The sequence below is a fragment of the Diadema antillarum genome, unplaced genomic scaffold (genome assembly GCF_040938485.1).
Source record: "Diadema antillarum isolate AM-2024a unplaced genomic scaffold, OU_Dant_1.0 seq00000927_RagTag, whole genome shotgun sequence".
Taxonomy (NCBI): domain Eukaryota; kingdom Metazoa; phylum Echinodermata; class Echinoidea; order Diadematoida; family Diadematidae; genus Diadema; species Diadema antillarum.
In genome coordinates this window covers 1,125,395-1,142,978 of record NW_027271778.1, presented here as the reverse complement: position 1 = coordinate 1,142,978, position 17,584 = coordinate 1,125,395, and the positions used below count along the sequence as shown (strand labels likewise).

Genomic DNA, 17,584 nt, shown 5'->3' with positions numbered 1-17,584 from the left:
GCCTTAAAAATGTGATAAAACATTTGTTCATACATTATTCCACTAACCTATGCCATTTTAATGACTAAAATGTGTTTTATTCTGCAAAAATCTGGCACAAATAAAGTTGGGTCGAGTTGTCCAATCGCAAACCTGACCCTGGACAACTCGACCCGGTCGAGCTGTCCAGGGGTAGGGACGAGTTGTCCAGGGACGACTTATCCCGCGGTCGAGTTGTCCAGGAACCATACTAGTATTCCCGACTGTTTCTTGGTACCTCGCAAAAAGTCACAAATGCAATCCTCATCTCCACAATATCCCAAGGAAACTTGGGAATTAAGCTTGCACAGACACGGTCAGAAAATTCACTGAAGATATTTGAAAAAAAAAAATAATAGTGCATTAGAGAGGCTGCAACAATTGGCTCCATATCACAGAACTCTTAGTTCTGTGGTCCATATATCACTGGTATTAGGTCCTAAGATAAGTGGGGCTATGACTGTAAAACAACTGTCAACAAAACTGAGCAACTTATATGACTGGGCGTTAACCTTCCCAAGCATAATGCACATAAAACGAGGCTGGTAACTCGACTTTAGCCATGACGTCACTTCTGTATGGTAAAAAGGAAACGGAACAAATTGCTTCGTTTCGCAGGTATCGTCTGTACATCTACTACCACAAAGTGTTCATCACAGAACTCTGGTCTGTGATGTACATGTACTAGAACCAAAGATCCTACACTCTTTGTACAACTACGGGGCTCCTGTTAAGTACATTACGTCATACGTCAAGGGATGATCGAACCGTCTAACCCCACATAAAAATTCCAATCCTTATTATCGATTAGTAGCGCAAACATGGCGGACGTAGAAGAGATAGAAACGGAGAAGCCCAATGAAAATAGCCACGAAAATAACGTTCACCACAGGCCGAGGACCTCCAGATCTGTCAGTTTAGAAGATAATACAAGTGAAGAGAACAAGAGCAAAAAGCCAGGGAGTAAGTAACATCTCATGATTGTGATATTTGTGCATGGATATTCCAAATGTGTGAATGTTTCATGGAAGGAAGCATACCAATTGTGAATGTATAGTCCCATATACTGAGTTGAATGTATGTGCGACCTTGTATGGATACTGTGTGATGGATGGTGGTTGGTATTCATGATGCATGATGTGAATGTGATTTACCGGGTTGTTGTTGAATGTCCTTTTGGTTTTGTATCCACGTAGATATCTCGAATTCTAATTTTCGAAATTGCAATAAATCACAGGAAAAACTGAAAAAGAGAGGATGCAGAGGGGCAAATAAGTCCAGTACACTTTATGCCCAACATCAAGGTAAATCAAGGTAAATCAAACACATAAATTTGTGAACAAAATCAGTCTGCAGTAGGCCTAGCAGTACGTCTGCAGTAGGCCTAGCAGTACGTCTGCAGTTAGCATTGGTTAGAGTCTTAAAGATAATATAAAGTTTTGGTACCTCAAAAGTTTCCCTGAGTTTCCTTGTCTTAGTTTGTGTTTCAGGTTAAAGTACCTTTCATATAACTAACACTGCACTGTGAGACTTACTCGCCCCAAAGTGCTCTCATGTCTTAGTAATCATGCAAAAATGGTTTTGTACCAGAGCAGAGCGGGCTCTGAAAAATTCGAACGAGCCGTTAGTTTGACTCGACACGGTACCACGACAATCAATATACACGTATTGTACGAAATCAGACATGAGAGCACTTTGGGGCGAGTAAGTCTCACAGTGTTAGTTATATGAAAGGTACTTTAACCTGAAACACAAACTAAGACAAGGAAACTCAAGGAAACTTTTGAGGTACTGGTACCAAAACTTTATATTATCTTTAAATTTGATAGTTTGCCCATTTGGAATGCAATGGAACTTGGATTTGGAAGCATTTCATTCATTGACATTGGGGATTGATAATAGAATGGTCCAGGTTTATTTATAATTTACTCATTCAAACTTAGACTGCAATAAAGAAGTCCTTGGCACAGGAGATTGAACTTTTAGTTTAATAGTGCGGGCACCGATAGGCGATACTGAAAGTGGAAGTGCATTACAAAAAGACTGTTGTCTTTCCAGAGGCCCCACAACCAGTGACAACTTACAAGACAGGTGGATACAGATGAAAAGCTAATAGACGTGGACAGATCTAGACTAGATTATCTAAATCTCTTTTCTCATTTCAAGCTTCACGGCATACTCTACGATGCCGCCTTCCTACAATGTACATGTATAACATACAACTACTTGGCACTTGTGCAGTTTTGCATCGCACCGGGTGCCTTAACCCTAGTTTTAAAGCATAAAATTGAATCATTTGTTCAAAACAATATGGGAATACACTTTCCCATCTCTTGGCTTGTTGTAAACTTTAACTCCTCAAAATGATGAATTTTCCTTTCAAATTAGTGATACACATTTTCATGGCAGGATGCAATACAGTTGATTGTTTGGTCAGAATGTAGCGATCCCAAAGCGATCACAAGTCTTATGGTAGATCTATCTCTTAAAAGACACACTAGTTTTTCCTTCCCCCCCCCCCCACTTTTGGTTTAGTTGTGCAATGTCTTGCTTTATTAGAAGTCGTTGGTATGAGATTTATTGTTCCGTGTTGCATGTGGGTTTCAATTTTAAAATATGAATGTGAAGAAGTAATTGTACATTAAGCTCATGAAATAATCATGACCTTTGGTAGATTAGAAATTACAGAGAAAAAGAGGGAGAGGGAGACAAAAGAGATAGAAGCGAGAGGAAGAGAATTAAAGACTTGGGACAAGGATAAAAGAGAAAGGATGGGAAAGGGGGAGAAAAAAATACATTCGAATACAAAGATATAGCACTAAAATACAATTCAGTAAGACATTTATAAAATGATTTTTATGTACTTAGCCTTTTAATGAAAAGAAAAAAAACTTACTCGGAAGAAAAGAAAAACATGACAGGGGGGTTCGAAAAGAACAGGGGAAAGGAAAAAAATAAAAATAGATTGAAAAGGAAAGGGAGAAAGAGATGATTGAAAATTAAAGAAAGAAAAGGTGAACAGAGAGGGAAAAGAATTCTATTTGAAAAGAAAAAAAAGTGATACTTAAAAAGATGTTAAAAGAAAAAGATATTGGAAAGGAAAGAAAGAAAATGTAGATGAAGGGAAAGCCAGATGGAAGGAAACAAATAAGAAAATAGCATTAAAGAGGAGATAAAGAAAAGTTGAGAGGAAAGAAAGTGATTAATAAAAAAAGAGGAAGATGTAGTATACATGTCCTTGAAAAAGTGGAAGTACTTAAGAACAAGCTGATGGCAAGAGGAAACGAGAATATCTTTTTGAAGATACCATAGAAAAACTCACTGTGATTGCTATGGGTTCGCTACATTCAGTGCATTGCAAGCTGTCTTGAGAACATGTATTGTTGATTTTGATATGAAAGTTCATCATGTTGCAGATTTATAGTGGCAAAATGTCGAGAGAGAGCCTGAGAAGGTTTTAACATTGCTTTGAGCGAAAGATTGAATTTTATGCCATAAAGCTGGGATTGGGCACCTGGTGCAAAACTGCACCTGCGCCACAACCACCACACAACACCTTGAACCTTGAAGATAATACTGTATGAGCTGTTATTTTTGCAAGGGTTAATTTTCTCAAATTTCGTGTATCACTGTTAGACCGTGACTTTTACAACACACAAAATTATCTTGAACTGATGGGCATTCGTGCCATATGAAGCGTCAATGTCAAAATCACGAAAACAACATCTTGCCAAAATGTCTGTGACCTGCTCATTTGCGAAGATATCTATACGCAAAAATAACAGCTTATACAGTGTCCCAATCATGTCTAAAGCAACTACATTGTAGTCCATGAAACTAGACTTGGATCGTTGTATCCTTCTTGGTGGGCCTATACTGTAGGTGTGCATGTGTAATACATACGTACATGGCATGTAATATGACCATGAGAGCGCAAATTTTTGAGTGAGTAATTTTTTACACTCGCCTGGGTAAGATGAATATTGAATTTTTCAATTCTGTAAAATACTCCATTTCACATAGTATCATGTAATTTTCTGTAACAAGCACAAATATTTTTGTGCTTTTATTTTGTGCTGGCTTCATGGCGCATGACATGCACAAAACTTTCCACTTTAACAGTAGACCACTATCAGAAACTGAAGTAATTCATCTAATTTTGGCATCCTCCTATTTGCATAAAATTAGCTGGATAACTTTAGTTTCAATTTGTGTAGGCAACATATACAAGTGTACCTGCAAAGCTCGCAAAGAGTGAACTGTTTTGAGTGATGACATGCAACACCTCATATTTGCATAAGATTAGAATAGATGGCGGACTTCAGTTTCAGATCTTGTCAGCTGCAGCATACACCATGAAGCTTAGAGTTAGCTGTATTTGAGTGATGATAATGCAAGTCGACATCAATAACAACACTTAATAAACAATTTGGTTTAAATATATACAGCTGTAGACAAAGTGAATGATTGGAAATAAGCTCATATCATATTCTAAGTATTTCCTGTGATTTCTGTGCATGATGGGAATGTGGAATTTATGGCATTGCTACACTGATTGCCTGTGGTTGCATCTTGTGAGAATTCAAGACGTCATTTCAGGTTTTCAAGTTGAAGAAGCTAGAAACTACATGTGTACATGTATGATGAATTGTAGTGGTGTGGTGTACGGTTTAGTAGATCTGAGGTATGCAGTGTATGCATTCAACCATTTCAATTTGCCATCTAGAGCTTTGTGTAGGTCCTACATCTTTTGGTTGTATTTGCTCAGATTTACCAGAAAGACTGCACATTTGTAGTCTGGATGGAGGATCTATATCTTTCCTAAAGCCTGCATTAATATTTGCAATATCTGTTATCAATATCATCAATTCTTTTATCAAACCAGGGCAATTCTAGACTAAGTACTAAGGGTATACATTGTACATACATGTACACTCCATTTTGTAATCATAACTGTACCATGTACTGTAAACAAATTGTACAGTGTAGATTCAAATGGTGACATGTACCGGTATGCTAAATTGACCTACTCTCACATTGTACTGTATGTTTGCCTTTTACAGACACAGCTTTCAAACAGCAGAGGTTACCAGCATGGCAGCCCATTCTGACTGCAGGGACTGTCCTGCCCATGTTCTTTGTGGTAGGCTTGGTATTTGTTCCCCTAGGAGTGGGTTTCCTTGTTACATCCAATAACGTGAGTAGATAGGCAGTTGTGTTTGAACAACCTTGATCATAATGAATACTACTTTGATTTTCTCTTTTTTTCCCTCTCTCACTGTGAAAACACACGGTACAGTACTTGTACACATGTATGCCCCTCCACTCTTAATAGCTGTAGCTGATGTTTGTGGAGTATGTAATGTACTGTACAATTCAAAAGCAGCATATAATTATGAGGCTTTTGTTCCAGTTGCTGGTTTGTCAGCTGTTTACATTATTTCTATGTCCCACTCTATGACCATTTTACCAAATATTTTATTAGAGCAGCTTGCATACAGTGTACAAAATGTGTTTGTATTTGATCATTATCTTTGAGTGAAAGAGACTTCAAATGTCAATTTTATGTACATACTATACATGTGTAGAACATTTTGCCTTTCATGCTACGATATTTGCATGCCCATGGATTATGAATTGGTGCCCCTCGATGTTTTGTGTGATTATACCACAATTCGAGATGCTCTCTCCGTGACATACAATATTATGACTTTTTTCTTTCAAGTGTCGCGCAACTTTTAAGACCAAATTTGTTGCTCCCAGAAATACCATTTTGAAGCCACACCCATTTGAAAAAAAATTCATTGACCCAAAAATTGCTCAAAAACATGATTATGTGTACAAATCCAAAGTAAATTGTGTTTTTGCAATTAATGCATTATATAAAATGAATATTTTTACTTTCAATGGCTGATAATGATTTATTTTAGCCTGATTATGCTTTTTAAAAATTTCTGCAACAAATTTTGACAAAAACTTAACAAAAACAAAAAGTAAAAACAAAGAAATACATAAGAAATTCAGTAAACAGTAAAATGCATTTGAGAAATAATTATGAAGCCGAATTTTTGCTTCAATATTATTGTTGAGGATATTGAAAAGAATATGTTCACCAAAAATTAGAAGTCTCGGAGCTTTATTTTTTTATTTAAATCGGCATTTTTTTTTCTGCATGAATTAGCATAAATTGATTAATATGAAATACATGAATTAAAATTTGAAAAGTTTTCTATACAGTCTTGTAGATTACATTGGCCTCTACGTCAGTACAAATTTTCGCGAGGATCGCGCGATCCATGACAGAGATCTGAAGGGGGAGGGGCCAAAAAGGCCCACCCACCCCCAGTGGTTTCAAGTCCCTCAAAAAACCCGGTGGGAATAGGGTGAAGAAGATCTTACAAAATTGTCTAAAAAATTGTTTGTACACTTGTATTGCGTTCGTAGCAGTTCTTAATGGTATTTGTGACCGAGCCATTAGTGCAATCTTGTCAATCAATAGCTATAGCAGTCAAGAATGGCTATTAAATGTGAAGTCATAGAGAAAGGGCATGCAATGTAGGCCTTCCTTCACACTTGTAGATTAGTAATGTGGTTGTCTGTCTAAACTGTTACATTGAAGAAATCTCTGTTGTCTCTGAATGTTATGTACAGTTTTCAGAAATATCAAAAGTACTGCTATCCTGCTTTGTTGAATATAAAACCACTAGCTTCTGAATCATGTGTAATTTTGATACGAGTTAATATAGGTTTTCCCACCTAATTTCATCAGATTTGCATTCGAATTAATTACAAGGCCTTCAGATTCAAGGAATTTTTGTCACTGCTCTACTCTCACGGTTCATTTGAATTCTTTGAGTATTCAATTTCATTTCATGTTATTCCTTTTAAATTTTGTTTCATTCAATTTAGAGGGAAATTCATTCAATTTAACGGCCCAAAGTTGGCATTCAATTTCGCACCAGCTGGATTGACGTTCAAATTCGCACCAAATACCAATTTCAATTTCATTTATAGGCACACAACTTCGACCCATGAACGTTCAAATTCAATTAGCATAACAAAGTCCTGTAATTCTATCCAATTCTTACAAATATTCTTACGTTGATGGATGGCAAATCATCAAGGTTCAGTGTTATAATTCTAATTTCAACATCTCTTTTTCATGTTTATTTTTTATTCGGTTAGCACTTCATTTCCCCATCAAAATGGATATCACATTATTTTTACAGAATGGTTAAACTCCAACTTTGCTAACATAATGAGAGATCACATGAGAACATTGATATGTCAAGTGTGATTAAAGTCGTATTACAAGTTTTGTTTTCAATCACGTTTGAGGTTTGAAATGTATGTGAGATATGTTGTATTGGGATATTCGTTCTTTTACATAATTATTCATAATTTCGATTTTCAGTCTCTCAGTCTCTTCAGCCATCGATCCGTTGACGCCCCAGGCACCTTGGCATGTATGTTTGAAAGTGGTTGTACCATTATTCAAACAGATGGAGAATGTACAAAGAACATGAGCAGCAACGAAAAATACTGCCCAGATGCTGTAAATGTTTGCCTATTCGTTAATTTGAATTCCTTAATGCTCATCACGGTGGTGCTGGTTCATCGCAGCAGTGCTGGTGCGAATTTGAATGCGTTTCTTATGCATTTTTAATTTGAACGCGCTGTTTACACGTTTGTATGACAAAATCAGGAATTTGAATGCTGAAGAAATTAACTTGAATAAACTACTTATTTTTGTCATATCATTACCACCTTCAATTCAGGTTCAAGAGATTATGCTGGACTACACAACAGCCTGTACTTACCAGAATGACACTAATGGAACAGAGACCTGCATAGATTTCTATGCTGACCCTGCCAATGAAAACAATTCCTGCTCATGCACCCTCCAGTTTGAACTACAGGAGAAAATTGAGGTAAGCAGTTCTTCCATTGTGGTTGGGAATTGTGCTAACGTCAGTGGTTCAACGTCATATTTACATGGGAAACACTTCACTCTATTGCACTTCCTGTACACCAAGTGCAAGAAGAAAATGTCAGTAATTTACAGTCTGTGTATGTTTGATAACAATTTATGTGTAGGAGCAGAGGTTTGCAAATGGTGCATCGTAGTACATCCCATCTTGCAAATACCTTCTGTGTATCTGCATGAAATTTCACCATTACAGTTAGGGTTTGTTTGAAAAAGAAAAATATATATATTTGTAGGAATGTTTATGTACTCAGATGTTAGAATTACAACTGTAATATTTGGCATTATTAACTTTGTTTTTTCTAGGCCCACTGAAGTTTTCAATTGATTTCTCCAGATATAACGTATATACATAACAAACAAATACAAAAAACAAATTTACAGTTACATGCCACAAATTTTATGCTATGCAAAGTAATTTTTCAACACTTTTAATGCAATGTTGAGTGAAGGCACTGTTATGCGTTAAATAGTATCATAAAATGGGTTCAAGAATGTAGCCGATAGGAAGCGCTGAAATGAGTCACGTGTGCTTTGGTTATTCTAGTCCCATTGCACTGCGTGTTAAATCCTATTGCCGATCGTCTGTGCGCGCGGCGGCTCCTTTGAATTGCATGCATACGCGCTGTCAATCCTGTAAACAACTTCTAGTTCAGGCTGCCGGCCGGCCGGCCTTTCTTCCCTTGTGCATAACATGTGTGGCGTACGTATACTCTTGTATTACGTACAGTATAGTAGACCAAGCGTTGTGGGACCGGACGCGTACATGGATTCACTTTGAAGGGCAAATCCAACGATTTAGCAGGTTAATTCTCATGCCGTTTTCAAAGTATGTTGTCTAGTAGGCCTATATGAGGAGTCTATATCAAGTCTTTAAGGTAAAGGGTGCATATTCTATGTAAAATAAGTAAGTTTTCATGCGGGAACTTAAGTGTCCGGAAACCCAACCCCCCATCATACTTATATGTGCGGGATTTCCGAGTGCGACGTGCGTAAATGTTTGGGACGAACACCTTCAGACGTCTTGACCCACAAAGGTTCGTGAAAAACGCTGAAAAATGCTGTTAGTTTTCGAATTTTTGACCCATTTTATAAAACAAATGATGCACAGGATTATTTCGTGGCGTTAGTGGAGGCGTATAGCTCACTCTCAGGTATTTACAATGTAGTGCAACATGCACTCGGCTTTGCCTCGTGCATGTTTCACAATTGTAAATACCCTCGAGTGCACTATACGCCTTCACTAATGCACTCTATCCTGTGCATCATTTGTATATTCTATGTTGGAAATGTTGGGAGAGATAATACTGGTACAACTCATAACAAGGTTTACAAGAGCCCGCTTAACACCGAGTCCTTTGTTTCCTTTGTGCAGGGTCCCATCTACATTTACTACCGCCTGACGAACTATTTCCAAAATCATCGCCGCTATGTGAACTCTCGTGACGACCTCCAGCTTCTTGGACAGAACCCTCTCAGTGTCAGCAGCGACTGCAGCCCCTATGACAGACAAACCCACATTTCAGCAGACAACACCACAGAAAATATCACCTACACCCCCTATGCTCCCTGCGGTGCCATAGCCAACAGCCTCTTCAATGGTAACTTCTCCCTGGTTGCATTTAAGGCCCAAGTGCTTTTAATAGCTTTGGTTTCTATCAGGTGTCTACAATAAGTATTATGCAAAGGGCAAACCAACAACAGATTGCTATCATAGAAATGAAGGATGTGTTGTAATCTTACTTGGATAGCCTTACTGGTTTGTCGTCAAAGTGGTGCTAGTAGTCTTGTTTTCAGAAATCAAAGGCTGTGTATGTGTGTGTGGGTGAACTAATGTGAATACATTGCTATATGTAATGATTATCACATGAATCTGTGTTTCCAATGAGATTTCATTTATGTAACATGTTCTTAGACTGTTTGACATCTTGAAGTAATGCGATGTCAGCATTTAGTAAAGGAGCTTTGTTTGTTTTATGAGTGTTTTGTATTTAGATATGCTAAATTGTGTTATAAAATGGGTTCAAGAATGTAGCCAATAGGAAGCGCTGAAATGAGACACACCTCCTTCCTTTACTTCAGTACAATTGCACTGCCTGTAATCCTATGGTAGATTGCCGATCGTCTGTGCGCGCGGCGGCTCCTTTGATGAATTGCATGCATACGCGCTGTCAATCCTGTAAACAACTTCTAGTTCGGGCTGCCGGCCGGCCGGCCTGTCTTCCCTTGTGCATAACATGTGTGGCGTACGTACGTATACTCTACTATACGTACACTTTGTACAGTACAGTAGACCAAGCGTTATGGGACCGGACGCGTACATGGAGTCACTTTGAAGAGCAAATCCAACGATTTAGCAGGTTTTCAGAGTATGTTGTCTAGTAGGCCTATATGAGGAGTCTATATCAAGTCTTTAAGGTAAAGGGTGCATATTCTATGTAAAATAAGTAAGTTTTCATGCGGGAACTTAAGTGTCCGGAAACCCAACCCCCCATTATACTTATACTGTATGTGCGGGACTTCCGCGAGTGCGACGTGCGTAAATGTTTGGGACGAACATCTTCGGACGTCTTGACCCACAAAGGTACGTGAAAAACGCTGAAAAATGATGTTAGTTTTCGAATTTTCGACCCATTTTATAAAACAAATGATGCACAGGATTATTTTGTGGCGTTAGTGGAGGCGTAGCTCACTCTCGGGTATTTACAATGTAGTGCAACATGCACTCGGCTTCGCCTCGTGCATGTTTCACAATTGTAAATACCCTCGAGTGCACCACGCCTACACTAACACACTCTATCCTGTGCATCATTTGTATACTATTACACTGTAAGATATACGTATTCTATTAAAATTAAATGACTTTTAGATAAATACAACATTTACACTGAGTAAGAATGTTTGTATTGAGTTATGATGTACAATGTAGTTTACGATATGGCAAGTATGACATCAGGATTCGACTGTGTATCAACATGCTCTTAGATTTTGAATTTGTTCTTTAATGTTTAATGTTTGCATGCAAACTCCAGACACATTTAACATCACTTACACTGATGACGGTCACCTGAGTGATATGGTGGAGATCGACACCAGTGGTATTGCCTGGGCCAGCGATGTCTCAACAAAGTTCAGGAACCCTCCTGGGGCCAATCTCTCTGAAGGTATGACATGCTAGGCCAGGAACAAATGGCAAGAATTTGGCTAGTCCGTGGGCATCATCATCATCTTGTTAGCTTCCCAGCAGTTGTGTCTTCATCAGTGCCAGATGTTGTACTGTATTGGAGGGGGGGGGGGGGAATGGAGTGAATTTAATCCTGTATTGTGTAGTGGTTTCAATGTATACCTCTCAGGGAAAGAATGATTTCACACTCTTCTGCCAATGCTGAAGAAAGATACATTGTACTTGCCTTTCAAATGGGTGATTTAACAATCTTGGGAGAGTCTTCAAGAAGCCACTGTGAAAGATTGCAATTCTTTCAGATTCATGTTGTTTAATCTGTGTGCTTACTGGTAAGATCAGCATGTTGAAGACATCAAGAATGTTGAGAGTTTGCTGTTAAAGTGTTCATTGCTGCTACCTTAATGCTGGATAAAACTAAGAATATCATATTGTTAGCAAGTTACCATGCACATGGAAACCTTGGCTTGAAGGAGATTCAATAGATTTGATCATGTCACTCAGAATGATTTTTTTTATTGTAAGTAAGAGAGTATTAATCAGAGGGGTGAAATAAATTTTCTTCAGTTTGTCTTCTTCTACAAATGAAATTTGTAAGATCGCAACTGCTGATCTGTGATTTAACAAACATGTCAGAAAAAAATGATCCATGGGACTTAAACCTGTCATCTACTGCTTTCCAGGCAGAGACGCTACCACCAGGCTATCCCTGGTTGCCGGCAGTGACATGCTGAACTTGGAACAGATACCTAAGCTCTGACATTCCGACGTTGTTATGTTGTTATGTTAAGTAGTCCATAGCAGACAGGGCATTAATGTAAGCAAGAGAATACTAATCAGAGGGGTGAAAGTTGAGGTGTGAATTTTCTTCAATTTGTCTCCCTCGACAAATGAAATTTGGAACTGATTTTTTTTTTTTTTTGGACACCCTCCTACCAACCAGCCTTTGCCGGTACAACCAAGCCACCAAACTGGCAGAGGGAGATCTGGGAGTTTGAGAATGGCTACAAGACGGAATCGTTCATAGTATGGATGAGGACGGCTGCGTTCCCAACCTTCCGCAAGCTGTATGGTCGTGTGGTCAATCAGGCCAACACACCTCTGGACAGTGGGCTACCAGCTGGCAACTACACACTGAGTGTCTCCTACAGTATCCTTTTTCCTCAAATGTCTGTGCCATTTTTAATGGTTCATTAGCCTGCTTTTTTGTTTGTATTCTTGTTTTTGTTTACTGTTTGTAAGTTTTTTTATATTTTTCTATTGCACAAGAGGTGGGTTAAATTTAAAAAGACTAGTTATTTGTTTATTCTATTATTTCTTTCTTGCTAAACAAACTGCAGTACCTCTTAATTAATTAATGCAATTATTGTCCTTTAAAGGGACATGGTCCCGGTGGTTTATTCAAATGCGTACGTGGGCGCACGACGCAAGTTTCCTATAGAGACATAAGCTATCGACTCCTCTTTAGCACTTACGCTGTGACCCATTTCCCCTAGTCCGAAGAAGTCCTATTCACTGTAGTCAGTGTTCCGATCACAGTTCAGCTCATGATTCGGCTGAGGGGGATGACAGCTTCAGCAAACTTCTTTTATGATGTCATACTAAGAGGCACATAAGCACGCTTCCTGGCATCACTACAGACTGCGCGATGCGCAGAGAAGACAACAAAGACAATGTTACCTAGCAACACATATGCGCTTTACTCTTGATGACAGCTCAACTTTGGCAATCTTCGTATCAATGCTAACAGTGATCGGTAGTATCATCAACAGCGCCCTCTACACTACCGGGACTATGCGCCTTTAAACTTGGTTATCACCTTCATAGACACGGAAAGAAGACGGACATTCTCACCGCAGTGTAGTTTTGGGGGAAGGCTTTCAGATATAAAGAATTTTCCCAAATTCACTTTGACTTGATCTGATACAGGAAGTCTTCGATTGCATACTTAGGTCAAGTTCAAACAAGTTTACAGTAAAATCAGTCAGTTTTGTGCAATGTTTTCATGTATTTGAAGAAAGTCATGTCATTTTTTTGGACTTGTTTTACCTGTATTACTAATGTTTGCAATGAAATAATCGTCATGGTGAAAAGACATTCCTTTAGTTTTTCTTACATCATTGGGTGATCAAGAAATGCTGTACCCCTCATTAATTTCTCTGAGTTGCAAAATCAAACATTCAGAATAAAGAAGAGACACCATCTGAATTAAAAGCAGGAGAGGCTGTGCAACAGTGAACAATGATTTTTGTATTTAGGTAGTGATCTGCTGTGCTTTAATTGCATTAAACCAAATCATTGTGCAAAATTGCAACCTTAACCATCTAAATCCCACAGACTACCAAGTTGACATGTTTGGTGGTACAAAGAGCATAGTTATTACAACCACGTCATGGCTGGGAGGCAAAAACAACTTCCTCGGTATAGCCTACATTGTCACCGGCTCACTCTGCATTATCTTTGGGGCTCTCTTTCTACTTGTGCACATAAAGCATGGCAAAAAGTAAGTACCTGACCGAAATCTCTCTCATGTTTTCAGCACGGCTACTTGTATGCTCTGCAATATTGTAGTATGTTGTTGTTATATTACATTTCTAGACTCAATCCCATCATAAAGCCCTTGTGCTGTGTATTTTTTCTACAGTTGTTATAGCATTTTGTTCTCATTTTTATTTTCTACATGTATTAATGTTTTGTACCACAAAATACTAATTACAGAAAGTAGGAATTTGAGAGTTCACCTTACACTTCTGAAAAAAAAAGTTAACTACACTTTTTTTGTCTAAAAAGGGATGTATTCCATCAACTCTTAGCACTTTGTACTACATCTTTTTGTATTCTATTGTCTTTTAATTACCTATTGTTTGTTAAGCTTCCAACCATCCAAAGTTGATCAATTAATGATGTAATATTTACAAACTCTTGGCAAGTCATTGATGAAAAGAGAGCATGCTGCATGTTGTATGAAGTCGTCAGAGATGTTTATTAATGTGGGTACATACAATGTATGTGTTAATCTTTGTGGTAGCTTTGCATTGTGATCAAAGATAATGTATGGAAAGGCATAGGCAAGCATTAGATATCCTCTATAAAACACACAGTTGAGTTGAATTTTTACTCCTTTTTACATGCCGTCCATACATGAATACCCACACATGTACATGTATAATCATGTCAGTGTAGTTTGGGTATTTGTGATGTACAAGTTATGCAATATAGTCAGTCAGTAGATGCTTGGCACAAGCCCTCCGTTATGTTTCTATTTTTGCATCTGTTCATAATTTAACTATATAGATTCTTCTTTGAACTTATGACATGATACATCTGTAGTTCAATCTGTTCATTTTTCTTGCATGTCTTTAAATGCATAATCTGTTGCATTGCAACTCAAATACATTGTAATTTTTATGAATGCACAAACACATGCCCAGATCAACATGAAAGTGAAAAGACAAGAGTGCTGTAAATGTTCCAATGCCACATTTGCTGCTCATGCAAACATACAAACATGCCCAAATAAGTCACAGAGTAAACAAGTAGGAGTGCATGTAGGTTTCCATCAATCATTCTTACTGAGAGACAAAAGGAGTGTGAACCAAGTATTACTTACCACCTGTTAGTTGTAGATTCAATAATCAATATTGTAGAGCAGGTGTTATTGAATGATGCATGTGTGTGTGTGTGTGTGTGTGTGTGTGTGTGTGTGTGTTGGGGATGGTGAGGGTGGGGGGGGGATGGTGGGGATGATGTAAATTATGCATTTTTCATTGTGGAAGAAAGTGGTATGATGTAAACATGTTTGTTTTGTTTTTGTTTTTTTTTTGGGGGGGGGGGGTTTATTGTCTGACTTGCACCAGTTGTAGCAAATTCTCATTGAATTCAAACACGCTACATTAGTCATGACCTCAACTCATTTGCCCTATAAATATAAATTATGCCCTGCTCTATTTCGCATTTTGATTGCCATTCAATTTTTTGTAAATAGCCTACAAAAAACATTAAAAATGTTTGTCATGAAATTTGATTACCAATGCCAATGTGTGTAAGGATCAATGGTAAAACTACATTGTAGCACTGATGATGGATTGTACTCTAATTTTTTTTTTTTTTAAAGACCAGTGAAGTAAGTGGTTTGAAAGTTCATCCAGAATAGCAAATAAATATTTTAAAGCGCAGTCTATGACACTGGTCGAGAAAGATGATGGGTATGGAGGGTACTAGGTAAGAATGATGTGCTGTAATTAACCAAAAGTGTACTGTTGTGTATTATTTGCATAATCATGAGAGAAACATTTGTGTGTTTAAAGGAGAAGATTCCATCAGTAGGTGTAACTAAAAATTTTTGTAACCCATGACATGGTCCAAATATGACTTTAATTCCCAATAGGAATAGCACCCACCATAAACACAGATACAAAGGAGACTTGAATTAAATTAATTTGTATAAAACACTCACATAAGTCATGTTGAGATGACAGGAAGAGCCCTTACTTTCGGTTGATACCAGAAATATTTCTATATGTACCATAATGATTTCATTTCTTTTAAACAGACTTACTGTTCCTCCAGGTGAACAACGGAGATTTTCTTCCCTGTAAATCAGCATACAAATCTGCTGTGTTTATTGCAAAAATTTCCAAATTTGCCGGGTAAATTGTGTGGCTGCTGCCTTTTTAGCATATTCCTTCTACTTCCTAACAGTAGTAGAACCAAACATAAAACATATATCAGTTACGCATCTAGATGAATCAAGTTCATTCAGTGTATTTTGCCATGCACTAGGGAGTTACATGGTAGTCATATGGTGGAGGGAAAATATAACAACATGAACATTTCACAGATTAAGATAACTGACTACTGCATTTTATGTCATGCCTTGCAGAATATTCTGCCATGTAGTGGATAGAATAAAGGATGTGACATTAGATAATTAGGGAGGCCCCAAAATGAGTTAGTCGCTGATGTGATGAAAGTACAAATATCCTCTGTCTAACCATGCATTGATTGTGTTGCCTGCTGGATGGAAAGTGCTGAATGCAAGCTTCATGTTCCCTTCATTTATTGTCTCAAATTTTTGCATTTATTCATTTCAAAGTTGTTTTTTTTTTTTTAAATATACTAACACCTGCACTATACTTGTGTGATTTACAGATCAATTTCATGTACTGCTCAATATGGAAGTGTTTTTAGATGCTCCGCAAGAATACATAAACATGCCATGTATTAAATTGACATTATCATTGCTGTTTTAACTATGTACATGTACACTGCAGATTTCAATGACTTTTTTGTTGTTTGGGGTGTTTTTTTATTTTGTTTTTATTTTTTTATTTTTTTATTTTTATAAGGTGAATGTGCTTCTTTACTCTATGATGACTGTCCAGAATATTCTGGTTTGGTGATGAACTATACCAGTTCCAGATCTATTTGAATTGAGGCTTAGATTTCACTCTGCAAGGATGAAGTGAATCTCATTGTACTAAACCTTGAAGAAGGAAAGTGTATCAACTGTAATGACCTTTACGATATATGGCCTGAAATTTATTTAGAAATTTCAAAACAACATTTTTGCCAACTTGGTTTCTATTCCGATACAAATAATGCATTTTAAAGTCAGAAGGTTCTGAGCACTTTTATACTGTAGCTTGAATGATGGTAAATCTTTTTTAAAAAAGCCTAAATTCACACCGGTGTAAGTAAGCTGAGTTTCAAAGAATTTCAGAGTTAAATTTCCTAAACTTGTTCCAAGGTGTTGAAACAAGGGTACATGGCAAGCTCGATCACCAAATTTTGGGAATGACCAGGACTGTTTCAAGAAAGAAGATTAAGTTGAGTTTCAAGGGTTTAAAGAGTACTTGTTCCAAATTTGTTCCAATGTGTTGGCGCAAGGCTACAGAAAGCTTGATCATCTTGAGCATTTAGGGATGAGAAAGGAGATGAGATGAGATTTTATTTCCAGTAGCACATTTTAGTGAATTGGGAGTATTCTGGATGCACAGTTAGTGGTGCAGTGTGAGAGTTTGAGTTCCTGGCAAGCAAACTAATGTACATGTAATAGATGACAACGGTGCAAATGTGCCAACACCAAAAGATACATTTTCATCTCAGTCATACAAGGTCCCACATCCTTGTTTTGTGGTTGGACAGGTATAAAAAGCAGCCTATGTATATGCTGTATTGTAAATCCTGTTTACTATAAATCGTTTGATTGGAGGCCCCCCCCCCCCCTCCGAAAAAAAAAACAAGAAAAAGAATGAGATACAACTAACAACTTGAGAATTTCTAGATTCAAAGCTCAAAACATTCACTCTTATGTGGAGACCAGTGTCTATCCTATCGTGAAAATGAATATCATCTAATACAGATCTTTGAAATGCTGCAAATGTGTCTTATTCCCA

General features: G+C 37.6%; 1 protein-coding gene across 5 annotated transcripts in view; it reads left to right on the top strand.

The window, feature by feature from the left end:
* Positions 1 to 799: 799 nt before the first annotated feature.
* Positions 800 to 17,584, top strand: part of LOC139741402 (cell cycle control protein 50A-like) — a 34,340-nt gene continuing 17,555 nt past the window's right edge. For all 5 annotated transcript variants that reach the window (XM_071651987.1, XM_071651986.1, XM_071651985.1 and 2 more), the window contains exons 1-7: positions 800 to 981; positions 5,082 to 5,215; positions 7,797 to 7,949; positions 9,381 to 9,606; positions 11,038 to 11,169; positions 12,130 to 12,336; positions 13,524 to 13,689. In XM_071651987.1, coding sequence (XP_071508088.1) covers positions 840 to 981; positions 5,082 to 5,215; positions 7,797 to 7,949; positions 9,381 to 9,606; positions 11,038 to 11,169; positions 12,130 to 12,336; positions 13,524 to 13,689 — 1,160 coding nt within the window. In that variant the 5' untranslated portion in view covers positions 800 to 839. The remainder of the gene's footprint in view (positions 982 to 5,081; positions 5,216 to 7,796; positions 7,950 to 9,380; positions 9,607 to 11,037; positions 11,170 to 12,129; positions 12,337 to 13,523; positions 13,690 to 17,584) is intronic.